This window comes from Macrotis lagotis, chromosome 1 (assembly GCF_037893015.1).
Source record: "Macrotis lagotis isolate mMagLag1 chromosome 1, bilby.v1.9.chrom.fasta, whole genome shotgun sequence".
Classification (NCBI taxonomy): Eukaryota; Metazoa; Chordata; class Mammalia; order Peramelemorphia; family Peramelidae; genus Macrotis; species Macrotis lagotis.
In genome coordinates this window covers 486,710,248-486,736,144 of record NC_133658.1, presented here as the reverse complement: position 1 = coordinate 486,736,144, position 25,897 = coordinate 486,710,248, and the positions used below count along the sequence as shown (strand labels likewise).

The 25,897-nt window shown below is 35.5% G+C and overlaps 1 protein-coding gene across 6 annotated transcripts in view; it reads left to right on the top strand.

Annotated features, from left to right (window-relative positions):
* The window catches only part of CRACDL (CRACD like), a 203,586-nt gene that overhangs the window by 148,631 nt on the left and 29,058 nt on the right, over positions 1 to 25,897 (top strand). For 5 of the 6 annotated variants that reach the window (XM_074213753.1, XM_074213750.1, XM_074213749.1 and 2 more), the window contains 2 exons: positions 13,760 to 13,839; positions 22,990 to 23,158. In XM_074213753.1, coding sequence (XP_074069854.1) covers positions 13,770 to 13,839; positions 22,990 to 23,158 — 239 coding nt within the window. In that variant the 5' untranslated portion in view covers positions 13,760 to 13,769. Of the gene's footprint in view, positions 1 to 13,540; positions 13,656 to 13,759; positions 13,840 to 22,989; positions 23,159 to 25,897 lie in introns of those variants that run through there. The other variant, XM_074213751.1, reaches the window with a different exon arrangement.

Sequence of the window (25,897 nt, the reverse complement as noted above, 5' to 3'; positions counted from 1 at the left end):
GAGATGCTTCCTTGAACTCAAAGATAATGTGATTATAAGCTCAAATAAACAAAGATGAGTTTCAGAGTGAGGAGAAATTAGCTCTGAGATCCTGTTCGTTTTCAATTTAAGTTTCTTTTCTTTCCCCCACCACTCAGTCCAAAGACTTGGATTCAGAAAAAGGTAAACAATCTAATGATTAAGCAATATAGCAGTCTGATATTCTATTCTATAAGCAACAATAACCCTCTTCTGTATTCTTCTGATATGATAGATGCTATGATATGATATCTGATATGATAGAAAACTTTATGTAGATCTCTCTAAATGCTATGTTTGGGGTTTTTCTTTTTTTTTTTTTTAATTTGGTTCAGACTTGTGGTTTCAGTGGTAACGCTCCCTCTACTGGTAAAGATGGTAAAAATGGTTATCCTGAAATTTTTAGACAGAAATTTGTTCCACTGAGAAGTTAAGTGACTTGTCCAGGATTACACAGCCACTATGAATCAAAAGTGGGACTTGAATCCATCTTCTTGACTTGGAGACCAGCCCTGTATCCACTCTGCCATAGTGCCTCTATACTAAGATACTTAATTGTCTTCCTGAAATAATATAATTTCACGCAGAGCAATACAAGTCAAGCTAGAATGGATAGGACACTGGATTTAATAGTCAGGAGATCTATATCTTATTTTTCTGTTGTTCAGTCATTTTTTTCATTCATGTCCAAATCTTTTTTACCCCATTTGGGATTTTCTTGGCAAAGATCGTAGAAGAGTTTGTTATTACCTTCTCCAGTGGTTTAAGGCAAACAAAAGTAACTTGCCCAGGATCACAGAGCTAGTAAGTGGGTGAGGCTAGAGTTGAACTAAGGTCTTCTTGCTGTATCCACAGTGCCACCTACCTGCCTTCATCTTATTTCTAGCTTTGCTTTTACCTGACTGTGACCTTTTGCCAAGTACTTCATTTTGGGGAACCTCAATTTCCTCATCTATAAAGTAAAGGAATGGTACAAGGTATAATCAAAAGTTCTTTCCATCTCTATGATTCATATGATTAATGAAAAACCATGCTTCATTGAAAGAAGCACATTCATATTTGACTACATTGAGACCTCATAACTAAAACATATTGCTTCTGATTTTGACATTTTTATAAACTATGTTCTCTATTTTTTAAAGTGTTTTCTTTAGCTTTCTTATCTACCATTTGGAAAATTTTATCATAGGTGGTCTTTTTTTTGACAGTACATTATTACTACACATTAATAACTCTGCTTTGTTACATACATAAATTTTAAATTGATATCAATCTTTGTCAGCCTTTAGCAGTAAATGGGTGTGAACTTTAATGAGGTTTTTTCAAAAATGTTTGCAATAGCTAATATATTACTCAAAATTGAAGTTATTTTTTAATACAATTCTTAAATAATAAGTTGTTTCCATGGATCATAGCTTCTAAGAAATTCAGTTTAACTCTGCAGTTTTTAACTTTCTATTCAAATCTCTTCAGATTGCTTTCATCTGATATAATATTATATAATAAAAGTAAGGAAACAAGAATCTGCCTAGCAATATTAGTCATGGAAATACCATTCTTCTTCCTGTAAGCCTGCCTTCACTAATCTTATGTAGATGTTGCTGCTTTATCTAAAATTTTCCTAAAAACTACTTCTGCTGTGGATGAGTGACATATGTCAACCAGACAGACCCTTGAGCCAAAGTCATTCTTTGTTCCTCCTGGTCATTTCCTCTTCACAAACTCCAGAGATTTCTATTGATGAATTGATTAGAATTATAACATATTAATTTGTAATCCCCAATCAGCCAACAATCAGCAAACATTTAAGTCTGTTCCAGGCTATACAATGGAGATGCAAAAACAAAACCTTAGTTCAATCTATATCTAATTGAATGTGCAAATACATTTTACCTCTTCATAGAAGAGCCTCCTATGCCTTTCTTTAGAGAGGGTTTAGAAATTTACATTTTTCACCAGCTACTCCACTTGGTTTCTGGGAAATATCACTTCTGATGACCTGAAATCTTATCACTATGCAGATTGAATCAGTTTTTGATACTCAGCAATTTTTCAACTTCCTCAATTATCTCTTTTGTTTGGAGGAGTGGAGGGTTAGAGAAACACCTCACAAAACCTTTCTCTATATAGGGTTTGTTGTTATTGTTATTGAGTCATTTAAATTGTGCCTGACTCTTTGTGTCCTCATTTGGAGTTTTTTGGCAAAGATACTGGAGTGATTTGCCACTTTCTTCTCTAGCTCCTTTTCCAGATGAGGAAACTGAGGCAAACAGGGTTAAATGACTTTCCCAGAATCATACAACTAGTAAGTATCAGAGTCCAGATTTGAACTCCAGGCTTGATGAAACCAAGGCTGTCATCAGAGGACCAGAGTGAAACCAATATCATTGTCTACATGGATTATCATCAGTCAATCACCTTATCACCATTCCCCAGGGAAATTCATTATTGGAAAAACCTAATTATCTTGTAAAATTTCATCTGCCTTGGAATTTGATCTCATTACTAACCTGGGCCCCCTTTGACTGAAGGGTGGAGCCATGAACTCTAAAACATCCATTTAAGGCAAATGCTCCTCTTGGAACTTCATTTCCTACCTGGCTGTCCTGATGTGGGACAACTCTGACTCCTCCATCCTTTTCTCATCTGTAAAGTACCTCCCCCAGCCCTTTTCAGCTTTCTTTTGTGTTGTCTTCCTCCACTAGATTGTAAACTTCTTGAGGCTAGGAACTGTCTTTTCTTGGATACTTGGTATCTCCAAGTACCTGACAAATAGTAGGCTCTTAATAAATATTTATTATCTCCACTGTCACAAAGGGATCAAGTATTTCTTCCAACCATGCCTACAAGTCATTAGAGACAGTCCTCACTCTGAAACCCTGTCCACTTTTTTTTAAGAAGAAGAGATAGAGAGAAGGTAGGGTTTGTGAAGATTGATTTTGATGGAAAATAATATGCTGGGGTGGCTAGGTGGCACAATGGATAGAGCACGGGACCTGGAATCAGGAGTACCTGAGTTAGGGCAGGAATGTACAGATTGTTAAGAATGACATATTCCAAAACCCATTCTTGTGGGATCCTCTACTCACAGGTGGAGATGAATGCCCCAAGGCCAAGAGTGGGGTGTTTAAGAGTTGACAGGAGCTTTAAAGAGGAGAGATTGTTTTAAGGACTTTTTTTCAGAGACCCTCTTTTTTACAGAAACTATGGTCTCTTTAGGTACTTTTTAGTTTATACCTAGGAGAGAGAAGATGGTCAGTGCCATCTTCACTTGATGTTGCTAAAGAAAAAAGGCTTTGGGAAGAAGCCAACATTAAAGAAGCTGGGTGAAATTTGGAACTGTCTCTTGATTGAATTTGTTCCCAAGTAGAATTCCTTCACTCTTTATTATCTAGTGCAGGTTCTATATATATATTTTATCTGATTTCAGTTTTACTATTGACTTGGATAAATAGGTTTCTTTTCTGTGTTCATTGTGGAATTGGTATTTGGTGGTAAATCAAACCTTAGATATAAAGTTTGTAGTCCTGCTTCCCCTATTAAAGAAACAATAATCAGCTTGAACCTGAAAACTATATCTCTTAGATTAACAATAATTTAAAGATATAATTCTAGCCTTATACCCCACCTCTATACGAGGAGAGCAGAGTAGCCAAGCTCCTGGCCCTAACCTTCTGCTTCTCCTGTAGGCTAGAAGTAAAGTGTCTTTTGGAAAAGAGTTAGGATAGTTGTCTTACTTCAAGCCACATGATTACTCCTCCATGCTACTTATGGGGTAAAGCCTGCAATACATAAAAGTTCCTTCAAGGAGACTACAGCTAGATTTTTTTTTTCCCATTGGGGGTACCTAATGTGGCAGTCTCAGAACTTTTTCTCTTAGTCTCAGACACAGTGGGAAGTGATGGCAAACAGGAAAGGAGACCCTTGTCTCAAATTTCTCTTGTTGAAATTCAACTCGATGCATGGGTAGTTGTATAAATCTAGAAAACATGAGGGAAGGAAGGAAAACAATCCTTTATTGAGAGAAATAATGGTCCAGGGAGAGGAGAGCTCACAAGCTGGCCCTAGGAGTACAGGGCTTGTAAACTGTCTAGTTATAAGGTTGTAGCCCTGGGAGGGATGGAAGAGTGTAGGGAAAATGAATTGAGTCTGAAGACAGAGGACCTGGGTTCAAATCCTAACTATGCCATATTTAGTATGACCTTGAGCAAGTCACCTAATCTCTGTGAGCTCTAGTTTCTTTATTGTAAAATTAAGGGTTTGAATTTTAGGAGGTCCAGGGTTTTTCCTCACTCTAAATCTATAGGTTCATGAATATATGAACTGGATCTGGAATGTTCATAGATGCAGGCAGGACAGGGTATTTATTCAAACACTTTTTTTTTAAAAGGAGAACATTTATTTTGGACGTTTTTATCCATCAAGCTAAAGAAACTAAAAAGAAACTAACACCAAGCTATAATACTTATGCTTATTGTAACAATCAATTAATATTACCTATGATGAGATTAAATTAAAAAGAAGGTCATTTTAGGGAGGAGCTGGATTAAATTCTAGAAGTGTACTTTTAGAAGTTCCAAAAGCTAGGGGTGGCTAGGTTGCCCAGTGGATAGAGCACCGGCCCTGGAGTCAGGAGAACCTGAGTTCAAATCCTGCCTCAGACACTTAATAATTACCTAGCTGTGTGGCCTTGGGCAAGCCACTTAACCCCATTTGCCTTGCAAAAAAAAAAGTTTTCCTTTTGGCTGTAGGGTATAATATGCAAGGGTAAGAAAGCTGGCCCTAGGTGCTAATTGAGTTTTCCTTCTTGCTATGGGGCAGAAGAGAGTAGAATGGAGGGCTTGTTTCAAAATGTGCATATAGATAGCACAAGCTTCCAGACACATGAAGCCAATGAAGCTAATAAGATAAATGGCCCAGGCAGCTAGGTGGCACAGTGGATAGAGCATTGACCCTGAAGTCAGGGTTCAAATCTGGCCTCATAATACTTAGCTGTGTGACCTTGAGCAAGTCACTTAACTCCATTGCCTTGCAAAATACAAAAACAACAAAAAAAAGTTTTGAGGAAATTGGGCCAGTCCATGCAGCCTGGAGGACCTAAGGAAAGATAAATGGCCAATAGTCCAAATGTGGCAGTTATGACTGGCTTGAGTGGGAGCAATGACTGCAAAGAGTAAGCAAGGCTCAAGATTGATAACTGGTTATGGGAGGAGCTTATCATTGTGACAGAAAACATAGCCCCCCTTTTTTAGTTTTTTTTAAAGTTGCTATTTGTTTTAAACATGTTTTTTGATTAATATGAATCTTTGTCTAGCAAAATTACACATGTAGAGTCCATATCAGATTGATTTCTGTTAGGGGGATGGGGGAAGGAAGGGAAGGAAGAAGAAAATTGTAAAACTCAAAACCTTGAAGGGGCGGCTAGGTTGCACAGTGGATAGAGCACTAGTCCTGGAGTCAGGAGGACCTGAGTCCAAATAAGGCCTCAGACACTTAATAATTACCCAGCTGTGTGGCCTTGGGCCCCATTGCCTTGCAAAAACCTGACAAAAAACTCCAACAAAACTCAAAACCTTGCAAAAAAAAATGGTGAAAACTATCATTGCATGTTGGAATATCAAATAAATAAAAATATTTTTAAAAATAAAATAAACATTCTTTTTGAATTCTGAGCTCCAGATTTTCATCCCTCTTATCTCCCCCCCCACACCCAATGAGGAGGCAAGCAAAATTATATCAATTTTATATGTGAAATCATGCAAAAGGTGTTTCCTTAGCTATATCATGAAAGGAAGGAAATAAGAAAAGAAAATTATACTTTTATTTGTATTCAGTGTCTATCAGTTCTCTCTTTAGAGGTAAATAGCATTTTCCATTATGAATCCTTTGGATCTGTCTTAGATCATTGTATTGATCAGAGTAGCCAAGTCTTTCATAGTTGATAATCATAACTTTGCTATTACTATACACAATGATCTCCTGATTCTTCTCTCTTCTCTTTGCATCAGTTCATATAGATGTAGTGATTTTGTTTTTCTGAAACCATCCCCCATATCATTTCTTATAGTACTAAAGTATTCCATCACAGTCATATTTCATACTTGTTCAGCCATTTCCCAATTGAGCATCCCTCAATTTTCAGTTCTTTTTCCACCACAAAAGAACTGCCACAAATAGTTTTGAACAGTTAGGTTTTTTCCTTTTTCTTTGATCTCTTCAGGGTGTAAACCCAGTCATGGTATTGGATCAAAGGTTATGCAGAGTTTGATAGCCCTTTGGCCATACTTTGAAACCGTTTTTCTCCAGAATAGTTGAGTCAGCAAATTTGTAGTGAACCTATTTTTCTCATTCCCTTCCCCCAGCATTTGTCATTTCTGATAGATGTGAGGTGGTATCTTAGAGATGTTTTAATTTGCAGTTTAATTTAAACTTCTAGTTTTTGGAAGAAGTCAAAACTATATATAACTATATTAAATATGCTCTAAAACACTTGATTAGAGAAATGTAAATTAAAACATCTCTGATTTCCCAACTCATACTTATCAGATCAGCTAAAATGATAGTGAAAATGACAAATGTTGGAGGGGATGTGGAAAAATTAGGACACTATACACTATTGGTGGAACTGTGTACTGATCCATTCAGTTTGGAAAGCAATCTGAAATTATGTCCAAAGAGTTAAAAAACTATACTTCCTTTCATCCAGCAATACCACCCTTAGGTCTGTTTCCTAAGGTGATTAAGGAAATGGGAAAAGAACCTAGTTATTCTAAAATATTTATAGCAGTTCTTATTGTGGTGGCAAAGAACTGGAAATTGAGGGGTTACCTATTAGTTGGAGAATGGCTGAATAAGTGTTGGCTTATAATTGTGATGGAAAAATACGTGTTGTAACAAATGATAATCAGGTTGATTTTAGGAAAACATGGAAAAATTTGTATGGAATAATAAAAAATGAACAGAACTGAGAGAACATTGTAATCAGCAATAGCAATATTAGAAGAGTAACTGAATCATCAAACTTTTCTGAGTTGCATAAATATTCAAATCAACTACAAAGAACTTATACTATCCACCTACAGAGAAAGAACTGATATATGGAAGTATGTATATAATGTCTGCATCAAATGTTGACCTCTAGTTTGGGGTTCAGAGGGAGCAAGGGAGAAACAGCTTGGGATTCAAAATATAAGCAACAAAATAAAATAAATATTAAAAATTAATAAAAATTAGGGGCAACTAGGTGGTGCAGAGGATAGAGCACTGGCCCTGGAGTCAGGAGTACCGGAGTTCAGATCCGGCCTCAGGCACTTAATAATTTCCTAGCTGTATGGCCTTGGGCAAGCCACTTAATACTGTTTGCCTTGCAAAAACCTAAAAAAATAAATTAATAAAAATTAAAACTACCCATTTAATTCCTTTGACCATTTATAAATTGGGGTATGACTCTTATTTTTATAAATTTGAATCATTGCCCTATGTGAGAAATGAGACCTTTATCAGAGAAACTTGTAAAAGTTTTAGATATTGCTTCATTGTCTTTGGTTGTTGTTCAGTGATGTCTGACTCTTTGTAATCCCATTTGGAATTTTCTTAGAGTGGTTTGTCATTTCCTACTGAAGAAACTGAGACAAATAGAGTTAAGTGACTGTCCAGGATCACACAATTAGTAAGGCCAAATTTGAACTCAGAAAACTGAATCTTCCTGACTCCAGGCCTACCTCTATTCACTGTACCACATAGCTGCCTAAGTTATCTCAATAAACTAGATTATATATTTTAATTAGTTCTGTTTTTGCATTTACATTGTCTGAGATAATAATTACTATGCCTGCTTTTTTTTTACTTCAGCTGAAGTATGATAGTCTTAACTCTATTTTAGACTTTATTTCTGTTTCAAGTGTGACTCATAAACAACATATTGTTGGAGTCTAATTGCTAATCCATTCTGCTATTTGCTTCTGTTTTATAAATGGATTCATTTTATTCAAATTCAGTTATGATTACTATGTATTTTCCTTCTCTATCTTTTTATCCTGTCCCTCCTCAAGTATTTTTTTGCTTCTGATCACTGCCTTTCTCAATCCATCCTCACTTATATCTTCTTCTGTACCAGTATGTCCTACCCCCTCCTTGTTTCCCTACTCGGTGAGAGAGAGAGAGAGAGAGAGAGAGAGAGAGAGAGAGAGAGAGAATATTCTTCCTTTGGAACCAATTCCATTGAGAATAAATTTCAAGCTTTGCCTATACCACTACTCAATTTTTTCCCTCCACCTTCTTTTTTTTGAGCATTTCTTTTATGTGAGAAAAAATTTGTATCCCAATGCATCCCTCTTTTTCATTCCTTCATTTTTTTATGGAGATCATCCCTGCATAATTTACTTATATTCTTGACCTCTGCTGTATAGACTCCTTCCAACCACTCCAGTAATGAAGTCTTCAGGAGTTACATGTATCATAGTCCCATATAAGGATGAAAATAGTTTAACTTTATTGAGTTTCTAATGATTTATCTTTCATCTTTTACTTTTTCAATGTATCTAGAGTATTGTGTTTGAATGTCAAATTTTCTATTCCGCTCTGGTATTTTTTATCAGGAATGTTTGACAGTCCTTAATTTTATTAAATATCTCCCCCCCACCCCCACCCCGGCCCAGGATTGTACTCAATTTGCTAGATAGGTCATTGATGGTTGGTTTAATCTTAACTCCATTGTCTTTTAAAAGATCATATTTCAAGTCTTCCACTACTTTAATATGGAAGTTGCTAAATCTGGTGTGATCCTGACTTTAACTCCATGATAATTAGATTTTTTATTTCTGGTTATTTAAATATTTTCCTCCTTGACCTAGGATCTCTAGAGTTTGGCTATAATGTTTTTAGGAATTTTCATTTTGAGATCTCCTTCAAGAAGTGATCACTAGTTTTCTATTTTATCAAGTTAATATATCAGGGCAATTTCCCCTTAACGATTTCTTGACATATGATGTCTAGGGTTTTTTTTTTTTTGATCATGGCTTTCAGGTAGACCTAAAATTGTTGGATTATCTCTCCTCAGTTTGTTTTCTAGCTCAGTTTTTCCAATAAGATAGTTCACATTTTTTTTCATTCTTTTGACTTTGTTATATTGTTTCTTGATGTCTCATGGAGTCCTTAGCTTTCACTTGTCCAATAATTTTTGAGGAATTATTTTCTTCAGTGACCTTTTGGTCCTCCTTTTCCATTTGGCCATTTATGCTTTGTAAGGAATTCTTTCCTTCAGTGAATTTTGGGGTTTTTTTTTTTTAACATTAAGCCAATTCTGTTTTGTTTTAAGGTTTATTCTCCTTTAGCGTTTGTTGTGCCCCCCCTCAGGTAATTCTCATTTCATAATTTTTTTACATCACTCTCATTTCTTTTCTCAATTTTCCCTCTACCACTCCTCTCTTTAATATTCCAGGAATTCTTGTTGGCTTGTATCAATGAGCATTTTTTTTCCTTTTGTTTGAGCCTTTGCTTATAAACTGATTCCATATTGTTGTCTTCTGAGTTTATTTCTTTGTCTTCCCTGCCATTGTATTAGGTTTTTATGGTCAAGTTCATTTTGTTTTTGCTATTTGTTCACTTTCCCTGCCAATATTTTGATCCTTAAATGTTTTGGTAAAGTTGTATTTTTTTTCACCTGGGATGGGTATATAATGTCCCAAGCTTCAGACTTTTTCTTGCTATTATTTCCACAGCTAGTTCAAGGGGTTAATGCTTCCAAGGGAGAGGTCAGAGTTGCTGCTCTGCTTGTCTGCCCTCTGGTCTTTACTCAGGAGAGGCTTGGGCTCCCCTGCAACTGCAAGCACTAACACTGCTCTTGGCCCTGGAACTGTGACTGGGTCCCCTTCTCTCTTGCAACCACAAACACTAGCACTCCTCTCTTCCTTGGAACTGTGACCAGAGCCTCTGCTCCCTTGTGATTGATCATAAAGACTCCTCTCCACCCTGTTTATGGGCAATAGAACAACAGTGCCAGCTACACCCAGTTCCGATAAAGAATCCCCTGTCATTTCTTTCTTTTTTTTAAATTTATTTTTATTAAAGATATTATTTGAGTTTTACAATTTTCCCCCCAATCTTGCTTCCCTCCCCCCACCCCCCCACCCCCCCCACGGAAAGCACTCTGTCAGTCTTTACTTTGTTTCCATGTTGTACCTTGATCCAATTTGGGTGTGATGAGAGAGAAATCATATCCTTAAAGAAGAGAATAGAAGTCTAAGAGGTAACAAGATCAGACAATAAAATATCTGGTTCTTTTTTTCTAAATTAAAGGGAATAGTCCTTGCACTTTGTTCAAATTCCACAGCTCCTTATCTGGACACAGATGGCACTCTCCTTTGCAGACAGCCCAATATTGTTACCGATTGTTGCACTGATGGAATGAGCAAGTCCTTCAAGGTTGAACATCACTCCCATGTTGCTGTTTGGATGTACAGTGTTTTTCTGGTTCTGCTCATCTCACTCAGCATCAGTTCATGCAAATCCCTCCAGGCTTCCCTGAAATCCTGTCCCTCCTGGTTTCTAATAGAACAATAGTGTTCCACTGTCATTTCTTTCTGACCAGGTGTCTAGCCCCCTTAATGTCTCTGGATTGAGAGTTCCTATTCGCAGCTGTCATCAGGGACTCTTGCAGGTGATGATACTGAGCTCCAGGTGAGCTCCCAACCCAGTGATTTAAACTCATCTTCTGACTCCCCAAGTTGTCTTACCCCAACCTTTTATTGACTCTGCCACTTAAAATTTTGAAGTTATTTTAAAGCTGTTTGGCAGGGAATGTTGGGTTGCTATCTGCATTTTGTCACCTTATTTCACTTTTCCAGCCCTTTTCTACTAAGGATAATTAGGAATTGAATTTCACTGGAGTAATGTGTAAGAGCTGAGTGCCTCTTCCTCCCATCCCCGCCCCCCATCCACACATGTGCTTCAAACAACCATCTTGGCAGGAAGTCCAGGAACTAATTTTGGGGGTGTGGCTAATTGTGCTGGAATTGAGAAAAACAAAGGGAAGCAGGATGTAATGACTTACATATGATGTTAGTTTTAGAATGTAAGGTTTAGAAATCTATGGAAGTGAGGTCATGTGTTCACTCTTATCAGAAAAATTCATTGGACAGGTGCTGTAGGGTGTGAGGTCATCTTGAGAAGAGTCTTTTCTGTTGTAGACCCTTGTTCTAGCCCTACCCTGCAACATATTTCTTCTTTTCAATATCAATGAATTTTGCAGGGTTTCAGTATGTTATATTATATGCAAAAAAATCAAATCAGAAATTTTCAGATATGCAGGAATAAGTATCATCTTGGCCTTTAAAATAACCCATACCATTAAAAAGTACCTAGAATCAATTTTGCATATTTTTAAGTGAATTTGTTATAGATCTATAAGTAGGAAGGAATCAGCACTTAAAGGGAGAGATTTAGTGTGAAGTATTGTGAAAGAACCCATAAAATAGGAGTTTATTTTGAGGACAGTTTTTAAAAGAAAAATAAATCATAAAATAAAATCCAGGGTGATGGAAAGATGAAGACTGGAATAAATTGTGAGCTTGTGTGTCCCTGAGAATGCCTTACTATACAGCCACCCCCAAGGGACTCAGATAACTGTAGCTGTAGGTACTTAGCATCACACTTTTATGTTCCAGAATGTTTGAGAGGTTCAGGACCCTAAAAAGCATTTGGAATAATAACAATAGAATCAATAAACAAACATTTATATAAACATTTTAAGGCGAGTAAAAATGAATTATCTCATTTGATCCTCACACCAAACCTGTGAGGCAAGTGCTATTGAAACTTGATGATCCTTGAACATGGCACTCAATCTCCCATTTATTCTCTTTCTTTTTGAATACCGGATTTCTTCAAAACTCAGATTCAGTGTAGTTGCCTGCATAAAGTCTTTCCTGAGGCCCCTAGTTGCTAGTGTCTTCTCTTCCCAAATTACCAAATTACTTTTTATTTATTTAGTATATGTATTTGTAATTATATTTTTAAAAAATTATATTTAATTTCGAGGGAGAGATCAATTCCACCTCATCCAATTTTAGCATATATATATATATATATATAAAATATATATATATGACTAGAATTAGCTATTTTAATCCCCATTTTACAGAAAAAGAAATGAAGACTGAGAGAATTAAGGCACTTACTCAACTTCACATAGCTTCTAAGTATTCAAGGGAAGACTTAAACCCGGGTCTTCTTGATTCCCAAGTCCACCACTCTGCTTACTATTTCTCTTGAAACCCTGGACAGACATGCTTACATGTCACTCACATGCCAGATCAGTAATTTGTTTAGTACAAGGAATAGTACTGGAATGCCAAAGTGCCATGGAGCTGAAGCTATCCTAAAAAATAGGATATAGGTACAAAGGAGAGATATTTTAACATCTGCTCACATTTAAATACATCTCATGCCATTGTGAAAGAAATTATTGTTTAGAAGGTTGGGGATACTTTCTGAGGTGTTTATATTATATCATCCTTTCTGACTGATCATTAATTTCAATTGGTAGGCTTGGGAAGGGTCTGGATGAGGAAAAGGAAAGCTTTTGTGACTAAGCAAACAAGATTTTATATCATAACCATAAGTTTTTCTACTTTTGGAATGAATGGAATCATTAGAATGTATGAATGGAAGAAAGCAGTTAAGAGGTTTTTCACTTAACAGTCACCAAGATATTACATTCTGTATCCTTTTCCCTGCCAGTTCCTACCCATTCTTTTAAATGCAGTCTTAAGAGACACAGGGAAATGACTGTGATAAAAAGACTTTAGTAAAACTTTATTTTTTTGAAGGAATGAGAGGAAGAAAGAAAAGAAGGGAGGGGAAAGAGGGAATAAGGGAGAGAGGAAGGGAAAAGAAGGAAGAGGGGAAAAAGGTGATTACTAGGGCTGATAACTGGTAGTCAGGACTTACAATTTGAAATTATTATTTGAAGACTATTTAGAAGATCTACATGTCAGACCAACCTCTATTACTAGCTCTATCATCTTATTCCCATCTGTCTTTCCCTTATGAGATGGGAATAATGTTTCTTGTGAACTTAGTCCACAGAATTGATTAATTTACAAGCTTCTTTAAAGCAAAGATTCTATTATTTCTTATCTCCTCATCTCCCCTTAATAGTTTAGTTTTTGCTACAAGAGACTACTAGATGAATATTATTGATCTAGCTCTAATTTGTATCCTCTCTTTTGAATCTATCCTTTATAGAGGAAGTACTTCATTCAAAGCAGTTCACAATAAGGAATGTGTGTATGTGTGGGGGGTATATTGAAGGATATAAGCTGCTGGCGGGTTGGCACACCACCTACTTTAGGGTGTGTTTGCCTCATAAATGTCAACCAGTAACTGTGTATATGACTTCCATGAAGGTACAAAGGATTCTTTCATTGGGGCGGGGGGGGGGGGGGGGGGGGGGGGGGGAGGAACCAGATCTGACTTGTATAGTTAGTGGTATGGCTGATTGTTTTGCACCTCGGCTACTGCTATTGTTTGTGGTCAGTGATCAGATGAATTTTTTTAAGTGATTGCCAAGCTTAGGGGCGTAGGCACATTTCTCTTCGAATGTAGAACTTTGCCCTGTGATCTCAATCTACGCCTGGGTAGGTGTGTGCAGGGTTACCAGCAAAAAGCAGTAACTTGATTGACTTGTATCTTTTACTGAAGATGTTCCCTTAACTAAAACTCATTTCTCTTTGATTTCTAGAGATCTGGACATGAGCTCTACAAGAATAATGGATATTAAGATGCGTGAAGCTGCAGAAGGGCTTGGTGAAGATAACTCAGGTAAGGTCTTTGTTTGCCTACCTCTTAAGGGGAACAGATGAGCCTTGTGTCACAGGGTCACTTCTGTTTGTGAAGAGGAAGGATTCAGTTGCCCAGAGTCATATCTCAGATTCACTTCAAGTGAATGGTTACAGCTCACACTGGTGATTTGATGGGGGGAAGGGAGAGAGAATTCTAGGTAATTTCTGTTGCTCTTGGAAACATCTCTTTATGCCACTGTATAAAACAGATAACATTTTTAAAGATCTTTTTTATGACCTTTCAAATAAAACATTTCTTAGTCTTTAAGTGGCTGGAAAAGAGAGAAAGAAAAATAGAACCATTTATCACCTCTATTGCCTAAGAAGTTAGGTTCTTGTCTAAAAAAAGTCAAAATTCCTCAGAAGAAATCATTGTTTCTTAGCAAGAGCCTCTCACCTCTTCCTTTATTGCTCTTTCCTTTCTTTCCCTTTTCACACTTTTTATTTAAGTAGAACTCAGTCAATAAATTTTTATCTTATTATTAAAAGATTTTCAGTGAATATGATTGCTTTTGATTTTCCAAGATATCTAAGTTATAAACCTGCCATAAAAAACAATTCCTTTCCCTATAACGTATCTTATAAACTGATTAGCCTTTTCTTCACTGAAATTAGCCTTCTATTTGGTAACAAAGCTGTTCTTATCTTTAGTATTTAACAGAAGGTGAATATCCTAGATATCTTCATCATGATAAGCTTTACATTTCTGGGGGAAAGATCATTAATTACATTAAGCCTAAGCTTAGTAATACATGTGTATTCATGTATACTACATGGATACTCATTTCAATAGGGTTTGAATTTCATAGATTATAGGCATTTTCATTCTTAAAGCATCATAAATGTGACTACTGCTTTCTCTGGCAAACATGACTAAATCATGATTGATAAATTATATAATAATTTGGCTGTATTACTACAGGATTTGTTATTGAAATTTGTTTTTAGTATTTTCCTTGATGGAAGTATTTCTGTAATAAAGAAAGATTTGTAAAGCAAGAAATATAAAGGAAAAGTGGTAAGGGAAACAGTAGAAAGATTTACTCCTTGCTTTTTATTTATTGTTTGAGAGATTATACTTACTCATAATTAGAAAAATGTCCATGATCACTTAGGATACTTCCTTATATTGAAAAAGAAAGTCCAGGACAGACTGCTGTAATCATTTAGGAGATATTTCTTGTTAATATTTTAACCAGAATTCTTTTGAACTGGCTGTTAAATGACACAGTCGATTTAGAGCATAGGGTAATATGGGTTTATACATTTTAAAATAGAAAGAATCCTTGGAGGTAGTAGGTCAACTAATACAGACCCTTCATATTTTGTTCCTTAAATTAAATTTTTTTTCCAGTGAACAAAAATCTATTTTGTTTTTCCTTCCCATATATTGGAGTAGAGGAAGAACAAACAAAACTCTTGAAATGTGCTTAGTTAGGCAAAATAATTTCCTTCATGGATCACATCTAAAAAATATCTTATTCTATATCCTGAATACAGTAGCTTATGTATAGTATATTTTTATACATGTACATGAATATGTATCTAAGGAATAGCTATTAGGCTATTAGATACAAAGTGGGCATCTAGGTGTCAAAGTAGATAATCAGCTCTTGTATCAGGAGTACCTGAGTTCAAATCTAGCCTCAGACACTTACTAGCTATGTGACCCTAGGTGAGTATTTATAAAATTAGTTGGAGAAGAAAATGTCATACCACTCTAGTATCTCTGTGAAAAAAATCCCAAATAAAGTGATGAAGCATCAGACACTACTTGAAACACGACAACAACAATAAATATAAGGTGGATAGGGAGAAAAGTTAAGTTGCTTAACTTGCCTGGATCAATTATTTCTTCATCTGTAAAATGAGGGGTTTGAATTAAATGACTTCTAAGCTGCTTTCTATCTCTAGAGCTTTACAATCTATATTGTAGTTCTCTTATTACCTCATTTTTGTGTTTTGTAACCCCATATCCTGGGCAATGCCTGGTTCATAAGACATAGAGGTAGCAGCTTGGACTTATGATTTCATTGCTATAAGGAACTCGGGTAAAGAAGTTACCTCTATCAATGCAAGATGGCACCTTCTTAACCATTTAATAACCTTAAGGTATTTCTTCATTCTAAAACTGGAAATTCTGAGTTTCAATGACTTGTCTGGTAATTTCCCCCAGTTACATTTTAGTTTAGGCTTCAAGGGAACATGTAGGACAACTAGGAAGTGCAAACAGATAGAGTGCTCAGCTTAGAGTCAACAGAGTTAAGTGACTTTACCAGGGTCATATAACTAGTACACGTCAGATTTGTAAAATCTCCCTGAATTCAAATCTGGCCCCTTACAAATCTGACACATTACTACTATATGACCCTGGTAAAGTCACTTAACTCTGCTCATACCAGTTTTCTCCTCTGTAAAATGAGCTGGAGAAGGAAATAGCAAATGACTCCAGTATCTTTGCAAGAAAACCACAAATGACCTTACAAAGAGTTGGGCAAGACTGGGGGAAGAGGCAACAACAACAAAGGAACTGAGGGAAGTCAGGAGACAGAGATAAGAAGGGGGGCATGCCAGGTACAAGGGGAAGATAGCCTGAGAAAATGCTCAGGCCAAGAGCGATGTCTTTTTCTTAGAATAGTAAGGAGGGGTATCACTGAATTGAAGACATCCTGCAAAAAGGACTGGGTTATAAAGAGCTTTGAAGGCCAAAAAAAGAATATTTTGTATTTGACATTTTGTATAAACATTAACAAGCTCCAAAAGGAATAGCTAACCAGAGTCCTTAAATGTGGAAAGAGTTGAGCTGCCTTGACCTCTTTGGGGTATTTCTAATTAGCATAGATAAGATAAACTGGTCAGGAATGGCATCTTTGAATTTGTAAAAAATATATTCAATCCACAGGGGCATCCGTTTAGGGCCATTCAACTATTTAAAGTAGAATCTGTTAAAAGTCATTATCTGAAATAGAAAGGAGAAAATTACTCAACCATCTGTGATTTTAACTGCAAAACTATCATTTGCATATTAGACCAGGTCACCTGACTCCTCAGAGGTCAGAGACTAAGAGTGATTTACAGAGATGGTTTTTATAATAAAAAAAGAGAAATTTAAAAAAATGACTGGAGATTTTTCTGAACATAATCCAGTTTGACACAGCAGGTCATCTGACTAGTTAGTGTCTCCTAGACTTTCTTAATCCTATGCCTGAGGTCCTTTACTCCAGGTAATTCCTTCTGTAATCAGAAAGTGTACATTGTGGAAGATAGTTAGCAGCCACCCCTCATTTTTCTTAGAATAGTCCATTACTCAACTTTGAGTCTAGTTCAAGGAAAAAAATTTAACTTAAATCTCTGCCTAACCTTTCTCTGAATGCTAGAAAGAGGAACAACCTCTGTTCTGTTCTTTTCTGCTAGAAAAGAAGATTTTAGCCTTTTGAAAAACCTTAACAATTTAATGTTATTTTATTCTTTTAAATTATCTGCTCCTCAATGATAAAGTTTTCTAATCTATCTATTCACTAAAACACTAGGTAAAATAGGTTTCCCACAGCATCCAGGACCATTTCCATTTATCCTGGTCCATATCTGGCCACTGGACCTAGATGGTTCCAGAGAGAGAGAGATTCAAAAACAAGTAACCTAGACTTAAGAGACTGTCTACATTCTGGATCAGTTTAGTTCTTCCTAAATAAGGAAGCCTAATCCTATAATCAAACCAAAAATATGCAAAAGTAGCTGATATCTTTTTCAAATCCTAGAATCTCAGAGTTGAAAAGAACTTCAGAGTTCATCCAGTTCAAACCCTACTTAAAACAGAAATCCTTCTTGAGGATGTCTAGGAATCAGGATAGCATTATCCTGACATAGCATTATCCTAAATCCCAAGATCATTATTTTCATTTCTGGCCATCTCTCATTATTAGAATGTGTTACCTTATTGAAAGATTTTGAATCAAAATCTATTATATGTGCTACAAAAAAGAGGTGAGAAGAGACTATTAGTAGGAGAAAAATCAAATTATCATTTTATGATCAGAATGTTATGATCAAGAAACTGGGGATTTATGAGACAAGATGATTTGGTTTTAAGAACCTTATTTGATAACTTTGAATATCAGTAAAAGGTAATATAACTGGTTTTCCTGTAGTTGGCAGAGATTTGCTTAAGGTAAAAATAACTCCAGTATTTTTGAATGGCTTTAAATGGCCAGGATAATATTTCCCAATTAATTGCATGTGGCTTTTATTTTGAGGAGGAAAGGATTCCCTTAACTAACTGAGGGAATTGATTTTATTTTTTCTTCTGAGTAGTATTTTTTTCCCAATGGCTTGTAAAGACAATTTTTAACACTTTTAAAAAATAAAACCTTGAATTACAACTTTCTACTTCTCTCTAAGATGATAAGGAGTTTAATATAGGCTCGAGAGGTTCAGTCATGTAAAACATGTTTCCACTAGTTATAGTGTGAAAGAAGAAACAGAGCAAAAGGGAAAAGACTGGAGAGAGAGAGAGAGAGAGAGAGAGAGAGAGAGAGAGAGAGAGAGAGAGAGAGAGAGAGAGAGAGAGAGAGAGAGAGAAAGAAAAGATAGCATGCCTTAATCTGCATTCAGACTTCCATCAATTCTTTCTCTGTATGTGGATAGCATTTTCTATCATGAATTGGATCATTGAATGGCAGAGAAGAGCTAAAACTATCATAGTTGATCATTGCACAGTGTTGCTGTTACAATGTATAATATTCTTCTGGTTCTACTTAACTTTGCATCAATTCATGTAAATCTTTCTTTGTCTTTTTTTAATCTGTCCGCTTGTCATTTCTTATAGCACAATAATAGTGAATTAATCTTAAAGAATTTAAAAATTACAGAATGAACAAGATAGGAAAAATTATATTTACTGGAGTTTTTGAAATTAAAGAATTTTTTCCTTTAGTAAATAATGTATATAGCACCAATTAAAAGCATGATCATGAAACTTACTTTGATTCAGCATTTAATAAGAACATACTTATTGAAATCCTCAGGACTAAAGAAAATAATAGTTTAAGTAAGACAAGTTCTCTTGCTTTATGGAGCTTATATTCCACTAAGGGGTTTTGACAAGTCCACAGATAACTAAATAATACAAATGTGCAATTAAGTGCAAAAGACATATGCTAAGCAAACTGCTAGATGAAATTTGAGGAAGGTTCTTACTGGGTAGCAAATCAAGGAAGACTCCTTGGTGGGAGTATGAATTGAACTTTAAAACATAAATAGGAATGTGGAATTGTGGGAGGAGTGAGGGAGGACCTAGGGGTCAACAAAAGCAAAGAGAAGTATAGACTAAATGGGAGGAGCTGTGAGTAGTTCCATTTGGCTGTTGCATGGAAAATTGGCTTTGGTCTGAGATAAAATTTATAGCCTCTGACACAATGTAGGGGTCTTAAAATAATATCAACTTTTTTAAAGATGGGGGAGGGAGAAGACCCTAAAGAGTATAAGTAGAGGGGGAGGCTAGGTGGCACAGTGGATAGAGCACCGGCCCTGGAGTCAGGAGTACCTGAGTTCAAATCCGGCCTCAGACACTTAATAATTACCTTGGGCCTTGGGCAAGCCACTTAACTCCATTGCCTTGCAAAAAAAAAAAAAAAACTAAAAAAAGAGTATAAGTAGAGTAGTAAACCAGGTCTTTGTAGAAGAAAAAGATAAATTTGGCAAAAGTTTGAAGAATGGATTAGGAGATGGGAAAACTTATTAGCAAGTTATTGTAGCTGTCCAAGTGGATTTTAATATCTTTACTAGGAATGTGGGGGGAAACATGGAAATAGAAATTAGAATAGAATTAGATATGAGAAATACCATGAAGGGATGTATAGAAATTATTACTTAATTTGGTATGAGAGATGAGTTGGACAGAAGAATCCAAGATTTTTTGAATAGGAAGAAACTATATGAATGATAGTGCCAATAATTTGGACAGGTTCTTCATCCCCTTGGGTTTTCCTGTGTGGATTATTATTATTATCATTATCATTATTATCATTATTATTATTTTTATTATTATTATTGAGTGACTGGGATTCTTATGAAAGAGGCCCTGGAGTGTTCTGAACTTAATACAAATAGCACATCACTACCAATATAAGCATCTCACGAGCTTTGTCTTTTGTAGCAGCAGTTCTTAACCTCATTCCTGTGTTATGGCATCTGAATGGCAGTCTGGGGAAGTTCATACATATGGAACCCTCCTCAGAATGCTTTTATCAAAATCCTTTTTAAAGAAATAAATTCATTGAGTCCAGGTAAATTTTGCTCTGATTTGGATTTTAAATATCCTTTATGACACTGAACACCTTTAGCAAGTATGTCTGTTCTATGCTTTGACTTAATAATTTGGACTAAATCTCTGTGGCAATATCAAGGAAACTTGTAAGAACTTAACATAACATGGGAGCCTCCTTGTCTCATATTTGAAAACATTTTTCTCTACTGACTCAAAGATTTTTTTTTACCTTTTATAATCAAGAAATTATAGAAACAGAAACAGATTTTATATTCTCTACATATTTGAATCAGTTGTATGAATGTGTAACCTGTAGTGAGTCACCAGGGAAAGGCTGCCTACTCCCTTTTGATATTTTCACCAAGGAAACCTTGATACATGTGTTCATTGGTCATTCTCTTAAAGATTTTAGAGGACTGATAAAGCAAACAGATAGACTGGTAACTCATGTTACCAGTCTATCTCCGTGGTCTTCTTTTGTTATAATTATACCATATAATCTTTATTTTTTTAAACTTCTCAAAGTTTTCTTTTTACATTATGAAGTTGACAAACATCAATACATAAACATTCCCTTGTACAAAGAAGAACAGAAAAGATATTTCATTCATAATTTTATATATTCTATTAGAAGCTTCTCTTTGGGTTATGTTGAAGGTTGGTCCACAAGTACCTTTAATTATATCACCTCTAGTATAATTTTCTTTATATGTATATACAATTTGTAGTTAGGTCTTATTATTCTTCCTGACAATTTATTTCAATGCTCTTTCTACTTAGATTTCTGACATATCTGAAACTGTAAGTGTTACAATTCAAAAGTGATGGTTCCCATTGTCATTGATGATGAAAATAGGCCAGTCTAGGAATGATGACTAATCTTGTTCCATTTTTCATATACTTATTTGCCTCTTTCCAGTTCCAACTCATAGTATTTTAATCATGGTATAACTTAAATTGGACCTAACATTGATTACAGTTTTGTTATTTCTACCACTATCTATGTTGTTATTTTTTTCCACAAGGCAATGCCCAAGGCCACACAGCTAGGTAATTATTAAATGTCTGAGGCTGGATTTGCACTCAGATACTCCTGACTCCAGGGCGGGTGCTCTATCCACTGCACCACCTAGCCGCCCCTATTTTTCTGTTTTTTTTTTTAAAAACTCTTTGGTTTTATACCAAAACCCTTTCGTTTTATACCCGTTGGTATTTTCCTTGCTGCTCATATCTTTTTACTTTGCAAAGAAATTGTGTTTATTGACTTTAACAATTCCTGGATCCTTGGTCTCTTCTTTGTAGTAATGGTCAAAGAAATTGTCAAATGGCAATAATTAAAACCAATGCCTTAACTTTTAAGGTTTTTTCTTTACTTTTTTCTTTAACTTTTAAGTTCTTTTTCAGTTCATCACAATCAATAGCTGATTTATTGTGGGTTGGAATGAAGGTAATTTACCTGTTTTTTCAGCTTTATCTTTTTCTATGAGCTTTTTGAGAGCAGAGACTGGTTTATTTTGTTTTGTCATTTTTTTTGCCATTGTATCCCCAGTGCTTATCATCAGTGTCATAAACATGATAGATATCTAAGAAGTATTTGTCTTGACTAACTAATTTCTACTTGGGTAGCTAGATGGCACAGTGGTTAGAGTGGCAGACCTGAAGCCATAAAGACTTTTCTCCCTAAGTTCAAAACTTACCTCAGATAACTTACTAGCTGTGTGACCCTGGAAAAGTTGCTTAACCCTTTGCCTCAGTTTCCTCATCTGTCAAATGAACTGGAGAAGGACATGGCAAACCATTCCAGTATCTTTGCCAAGAAAATACCCAAATGAGATGACAGAGTCAGACGTTGCAAAAAATAACTCAACAGCAATTAATTTTAACTTCTAAATAGTAAATGATCTGACTTTGTATAGACAGCAGAGTCAGAAATGAATCCCACAATGGTAAATAGTAATTTCTTACATGTTAAAATAGAGTTCATTTCACTTTGGGTGGTGATGTTTGCCATTTGTTTTATTAATACTTTATGACTTTCTACTAGAACAAAGTCTGAATCACTCAATATTAAATCGCAAGTTTTCTGAAAAAATCTAAAAAACTTTAGCCTCTTTTGTTTCTTAATCCTGAACCACTTTCTCTTATATATATAATTTTTTGATGAAGCATTTGGGGTTAAGTGATTTGCTCAGGGTCACACAGCTAGTATCAAATGTCTGAGGCAGGATTTATACTCAGGTCCTCCTGACTTTAAGACCACTGCATCACCTAGCTGCCTCTCTCCAACATATTTTTTTAACCCTTTAATCATCTTCCCATTGAAGTCACCAAGTATTTATTGACTTGATTTGGAAGATTTTATCAAGTTGTTTTTTGGTCATTTTTTTCTCCTTCCTCTGCAACATATGACAAATATATAGTACATAACTGAAATTATGTAATCTATTTGTTTATATTCATAAAGATTACTTCCAGATCATTTGCCCATATTTCTTAGAAGTGACCCTTGGTAGCAGAATGCAATTCACTCTACCAGTTCCTTTACTTGTTTCTCTGAAAAAAAAAATTATGACCTATCCTGCACCTTCTCTTCTCTTCTTTCTGGTTTCATTTATAGTGAAAATCTTAATTGGAAATGGTTCGTTTCATCCAGTAGTATCTCTTTTTTAGTTATTAGGTTAAAAGATCTCACATCTAGAGTAATTAATTTTAATTAGTGGTAGACAAAAGGGGCAGGAAATGAGATGCTAAAATTGTATTTGTGTTCTCCTTGTTCAGTTTTTCAGGTGTATTGAAACATAGAAGCCAAAGGATACTAACTTTTTCAGTTACACATTTATCTATTTGACTGTCTCATTTATTTAGGAAAGAAGAAGTCCAAGTTTAAAACTTTTAAAAAATTTTTTGGGAAGAAGAAGAGAAAAGAGACCTCATCATCTGCCAGTAGCAGCAGCTGGAAGCCAAGCCAATCAGAGAGTGATGTCATTGCTCCAGTATCTCTGCCCATCGGCTATGATTCAGAGGATGAACTTGAGTAAGCTTCAGGGACTAGACTTTGCCTGTTATTAGACAGACCATAAATATTTATGAGCACTTACTGTATATTAGGGACTGTGCTAAGACTGAGCATGGATTATTATACAGACAGCTAAATAGTACAGTGGGAAGCTGGGTGGCACAGTGGATGGAGTTCTGTGCCCAGAATCAGGAAAATCCATCTTCCTGAATTCAGATTGGATCTCAGATACTTACTAACTTGGTAATCCTGGGCAAATCAGTCAGCCTCATTTGCCTCATCTGTAAAATGCACTGGAGCAGGAAACAGCAAACTATTACAGTATCTTTGCCAAGAAGCCCCATATGGGGTCACGAAGAGTCAGACATGACTAAAATGACTGAACAACAACAAAAGTTCAGAGGTAATACAACAACTGCACTTGTAGTCAAGAAGAACCAAGTTGAGATTTGACTTTAGATATTTCTTAATTGTATGACCCTGGGCAAATCATTTATCCTCTGTCTGCTTCAGTTTTCTCTGCTATAAAATGAGGATAATAGCAGCATCTCCTTTCCAGGGTTGCTTTGAGGATCAAATGATGATCACTATGATCTTGAGGGAATTTCTGAACATGTAACAAGTTTTTCTCTTTCTTTGTCTCCCTGACCTTTCCTCATTTGGGAATCAAGAAATCTAGAGGAAATTTAATATTTGTGTGCCTTTTTTTTGGTTTTTGCAAGGCAATGGGTTTAAGTGACTTGCCCAAGGACACAGAGCTAAGTATGTATTAAGTATCTGAGACCGAATTTGAACTCAGGTCTTCCTGACTCCAGGGCAGGTGCTCTATCCACTGCACCACCTAATTGCCCCATTTGTTGTGTGATTTTGATGAATCACTCATCTCTCTCTCTCTCTCTCTCTCTCTCTCTCTCTCTCTCTCTCAGTTGTAGGATCTTCACCTATAGGTTAAAGTTAAATTAGTTGCTTTCTTTTTTCTGATTTTTTTTAGATTAGTTGCTTTCTAAGGTGTTTTTTAGTTTTAAAAGTTTTACAATCTTTTTTTTAAAAAATTATTTTTATAATCTTAAGATTCTCCTAAATCTGTTCTTCCACAGAATAGTTTTTTTCTATCTTTCCCTATTCTCCTGGGGTGACAATTTTCTACCTGAAAGTCTTTTTTAGATTTTCTCAAACTTGAAACCCTTAGACAGAAAGAAGCCATTTGGGGAAAGCCACTTGTTTAAAGGAGAGTTCTTGAATAAATGAAAAGCATTTATTAATTACTGTGTGTATAACACTGAGAATAGAATAGGACTAGGGAGAAGTAGTAGACCTGTTATTTCATTGTTTTAGGGAACTCCCAGATCAGGAAATTTTCTCTATCAGTGCACGTGAGCTACTACTATTGTCTGAAAGAACTGATCAGAGCACTCAGAGGTCGACTTGTCCAGAGTCCCACAGCCAGTGTGTCAGAGCCAGGATTGAAATTGTGTCCTAGATCCAGAACCAGATCTTTATCCATTGTACCATGCTGATTCTCTTTTGTAAAACCAAAAATCCCTAAACTAAGTATAACCTGAAGGGAATAAAGACAACTTTTAAAATGGCTTTAAAAAAATAAAAGAATATTCTTAAATTTATTCAATAGTTTTCAGGAAAGATAGCAATTCCCCAGGATTAGAAAGTTAACAGAAGCCAAGGAAACTTTATTGTTCCCAATTAATGCTAATTTTATCAATGTTGGTTGCACTGGTACCTAATAAATGCCCAGTTGCCTAATAAGTGGCTAATTGAACTGTTCGCCAAAATCTGTTTCATTTACCTAAGAATGACCACTTGGTGGCAGCAAACAATTAAAATATCTTGTAAGGTTTTGAATTATTTTTTCATTGTTTTTAAGGTTTTTTTCCTTCTCTCCTTCCCTTTCTCCCTTCCTTCCTTCCTTCTTTCTTTTTTCCTTCCTTCTTTCCTTTCCTTCTTTTCCTTTTATGTGTAGCACCATCATCTATAATCCACACTTGGTATTCAAACCTTTTGAGTAACCTTATGACAGAATTTTGGCAATAGAATGCTATTCATTGTGCACTTCCTTATTGGCAAAAAAAACCCTTAAGGATATTGTTGCCTTCCATTTTAAAGAAACAGTCTCCTATAGGGGCAACTGGTTTATACACGAAAACCAATGCAATAAATCTGGTTTGATCAAAAGTATTGTATTTGATTTCTACCATTTCTTGCTATACTTATTTTAGGTTGTCATGAATTATAAATTTTCTCATTACATTACTGATATATCAAACCATAGCATAAAATTAGATGTAATTCCATTATATATGCATTATTATATTATTGCATATAATATAATTCATTATTTATAAATATTACATATATTTATGTAAAATCACAAATTTAGAACCAGAAAAAAAACCTAAGAAGTCCCCTAATTTTACAGATTAGGAAATGAAGTCAAGGGAATTTGATCATTAAGGTAATAAGTGATCAGAGGTAGGATTTGAATGTTGGTTCTCATGCTCCAAAGCCTGGTTCTTTCTTTGATACCAAGAGGTAGCACTAAATAGCATTGAGACAGTAAACCTCCATGTCAGAAAGATCTGGCTTCAAGTTTCTTGCTTTACCTTAGACTGCATGAATAGAAGCTTAGTGTCTAACACACAGAAGGTATTGGTATCTGCTCTACTCTAATTGAGTCATATCTGGAATATCATGTTCAATTAAAGGTAAAATACTGTTCAATTAAAGGTAAAAAATAAAATA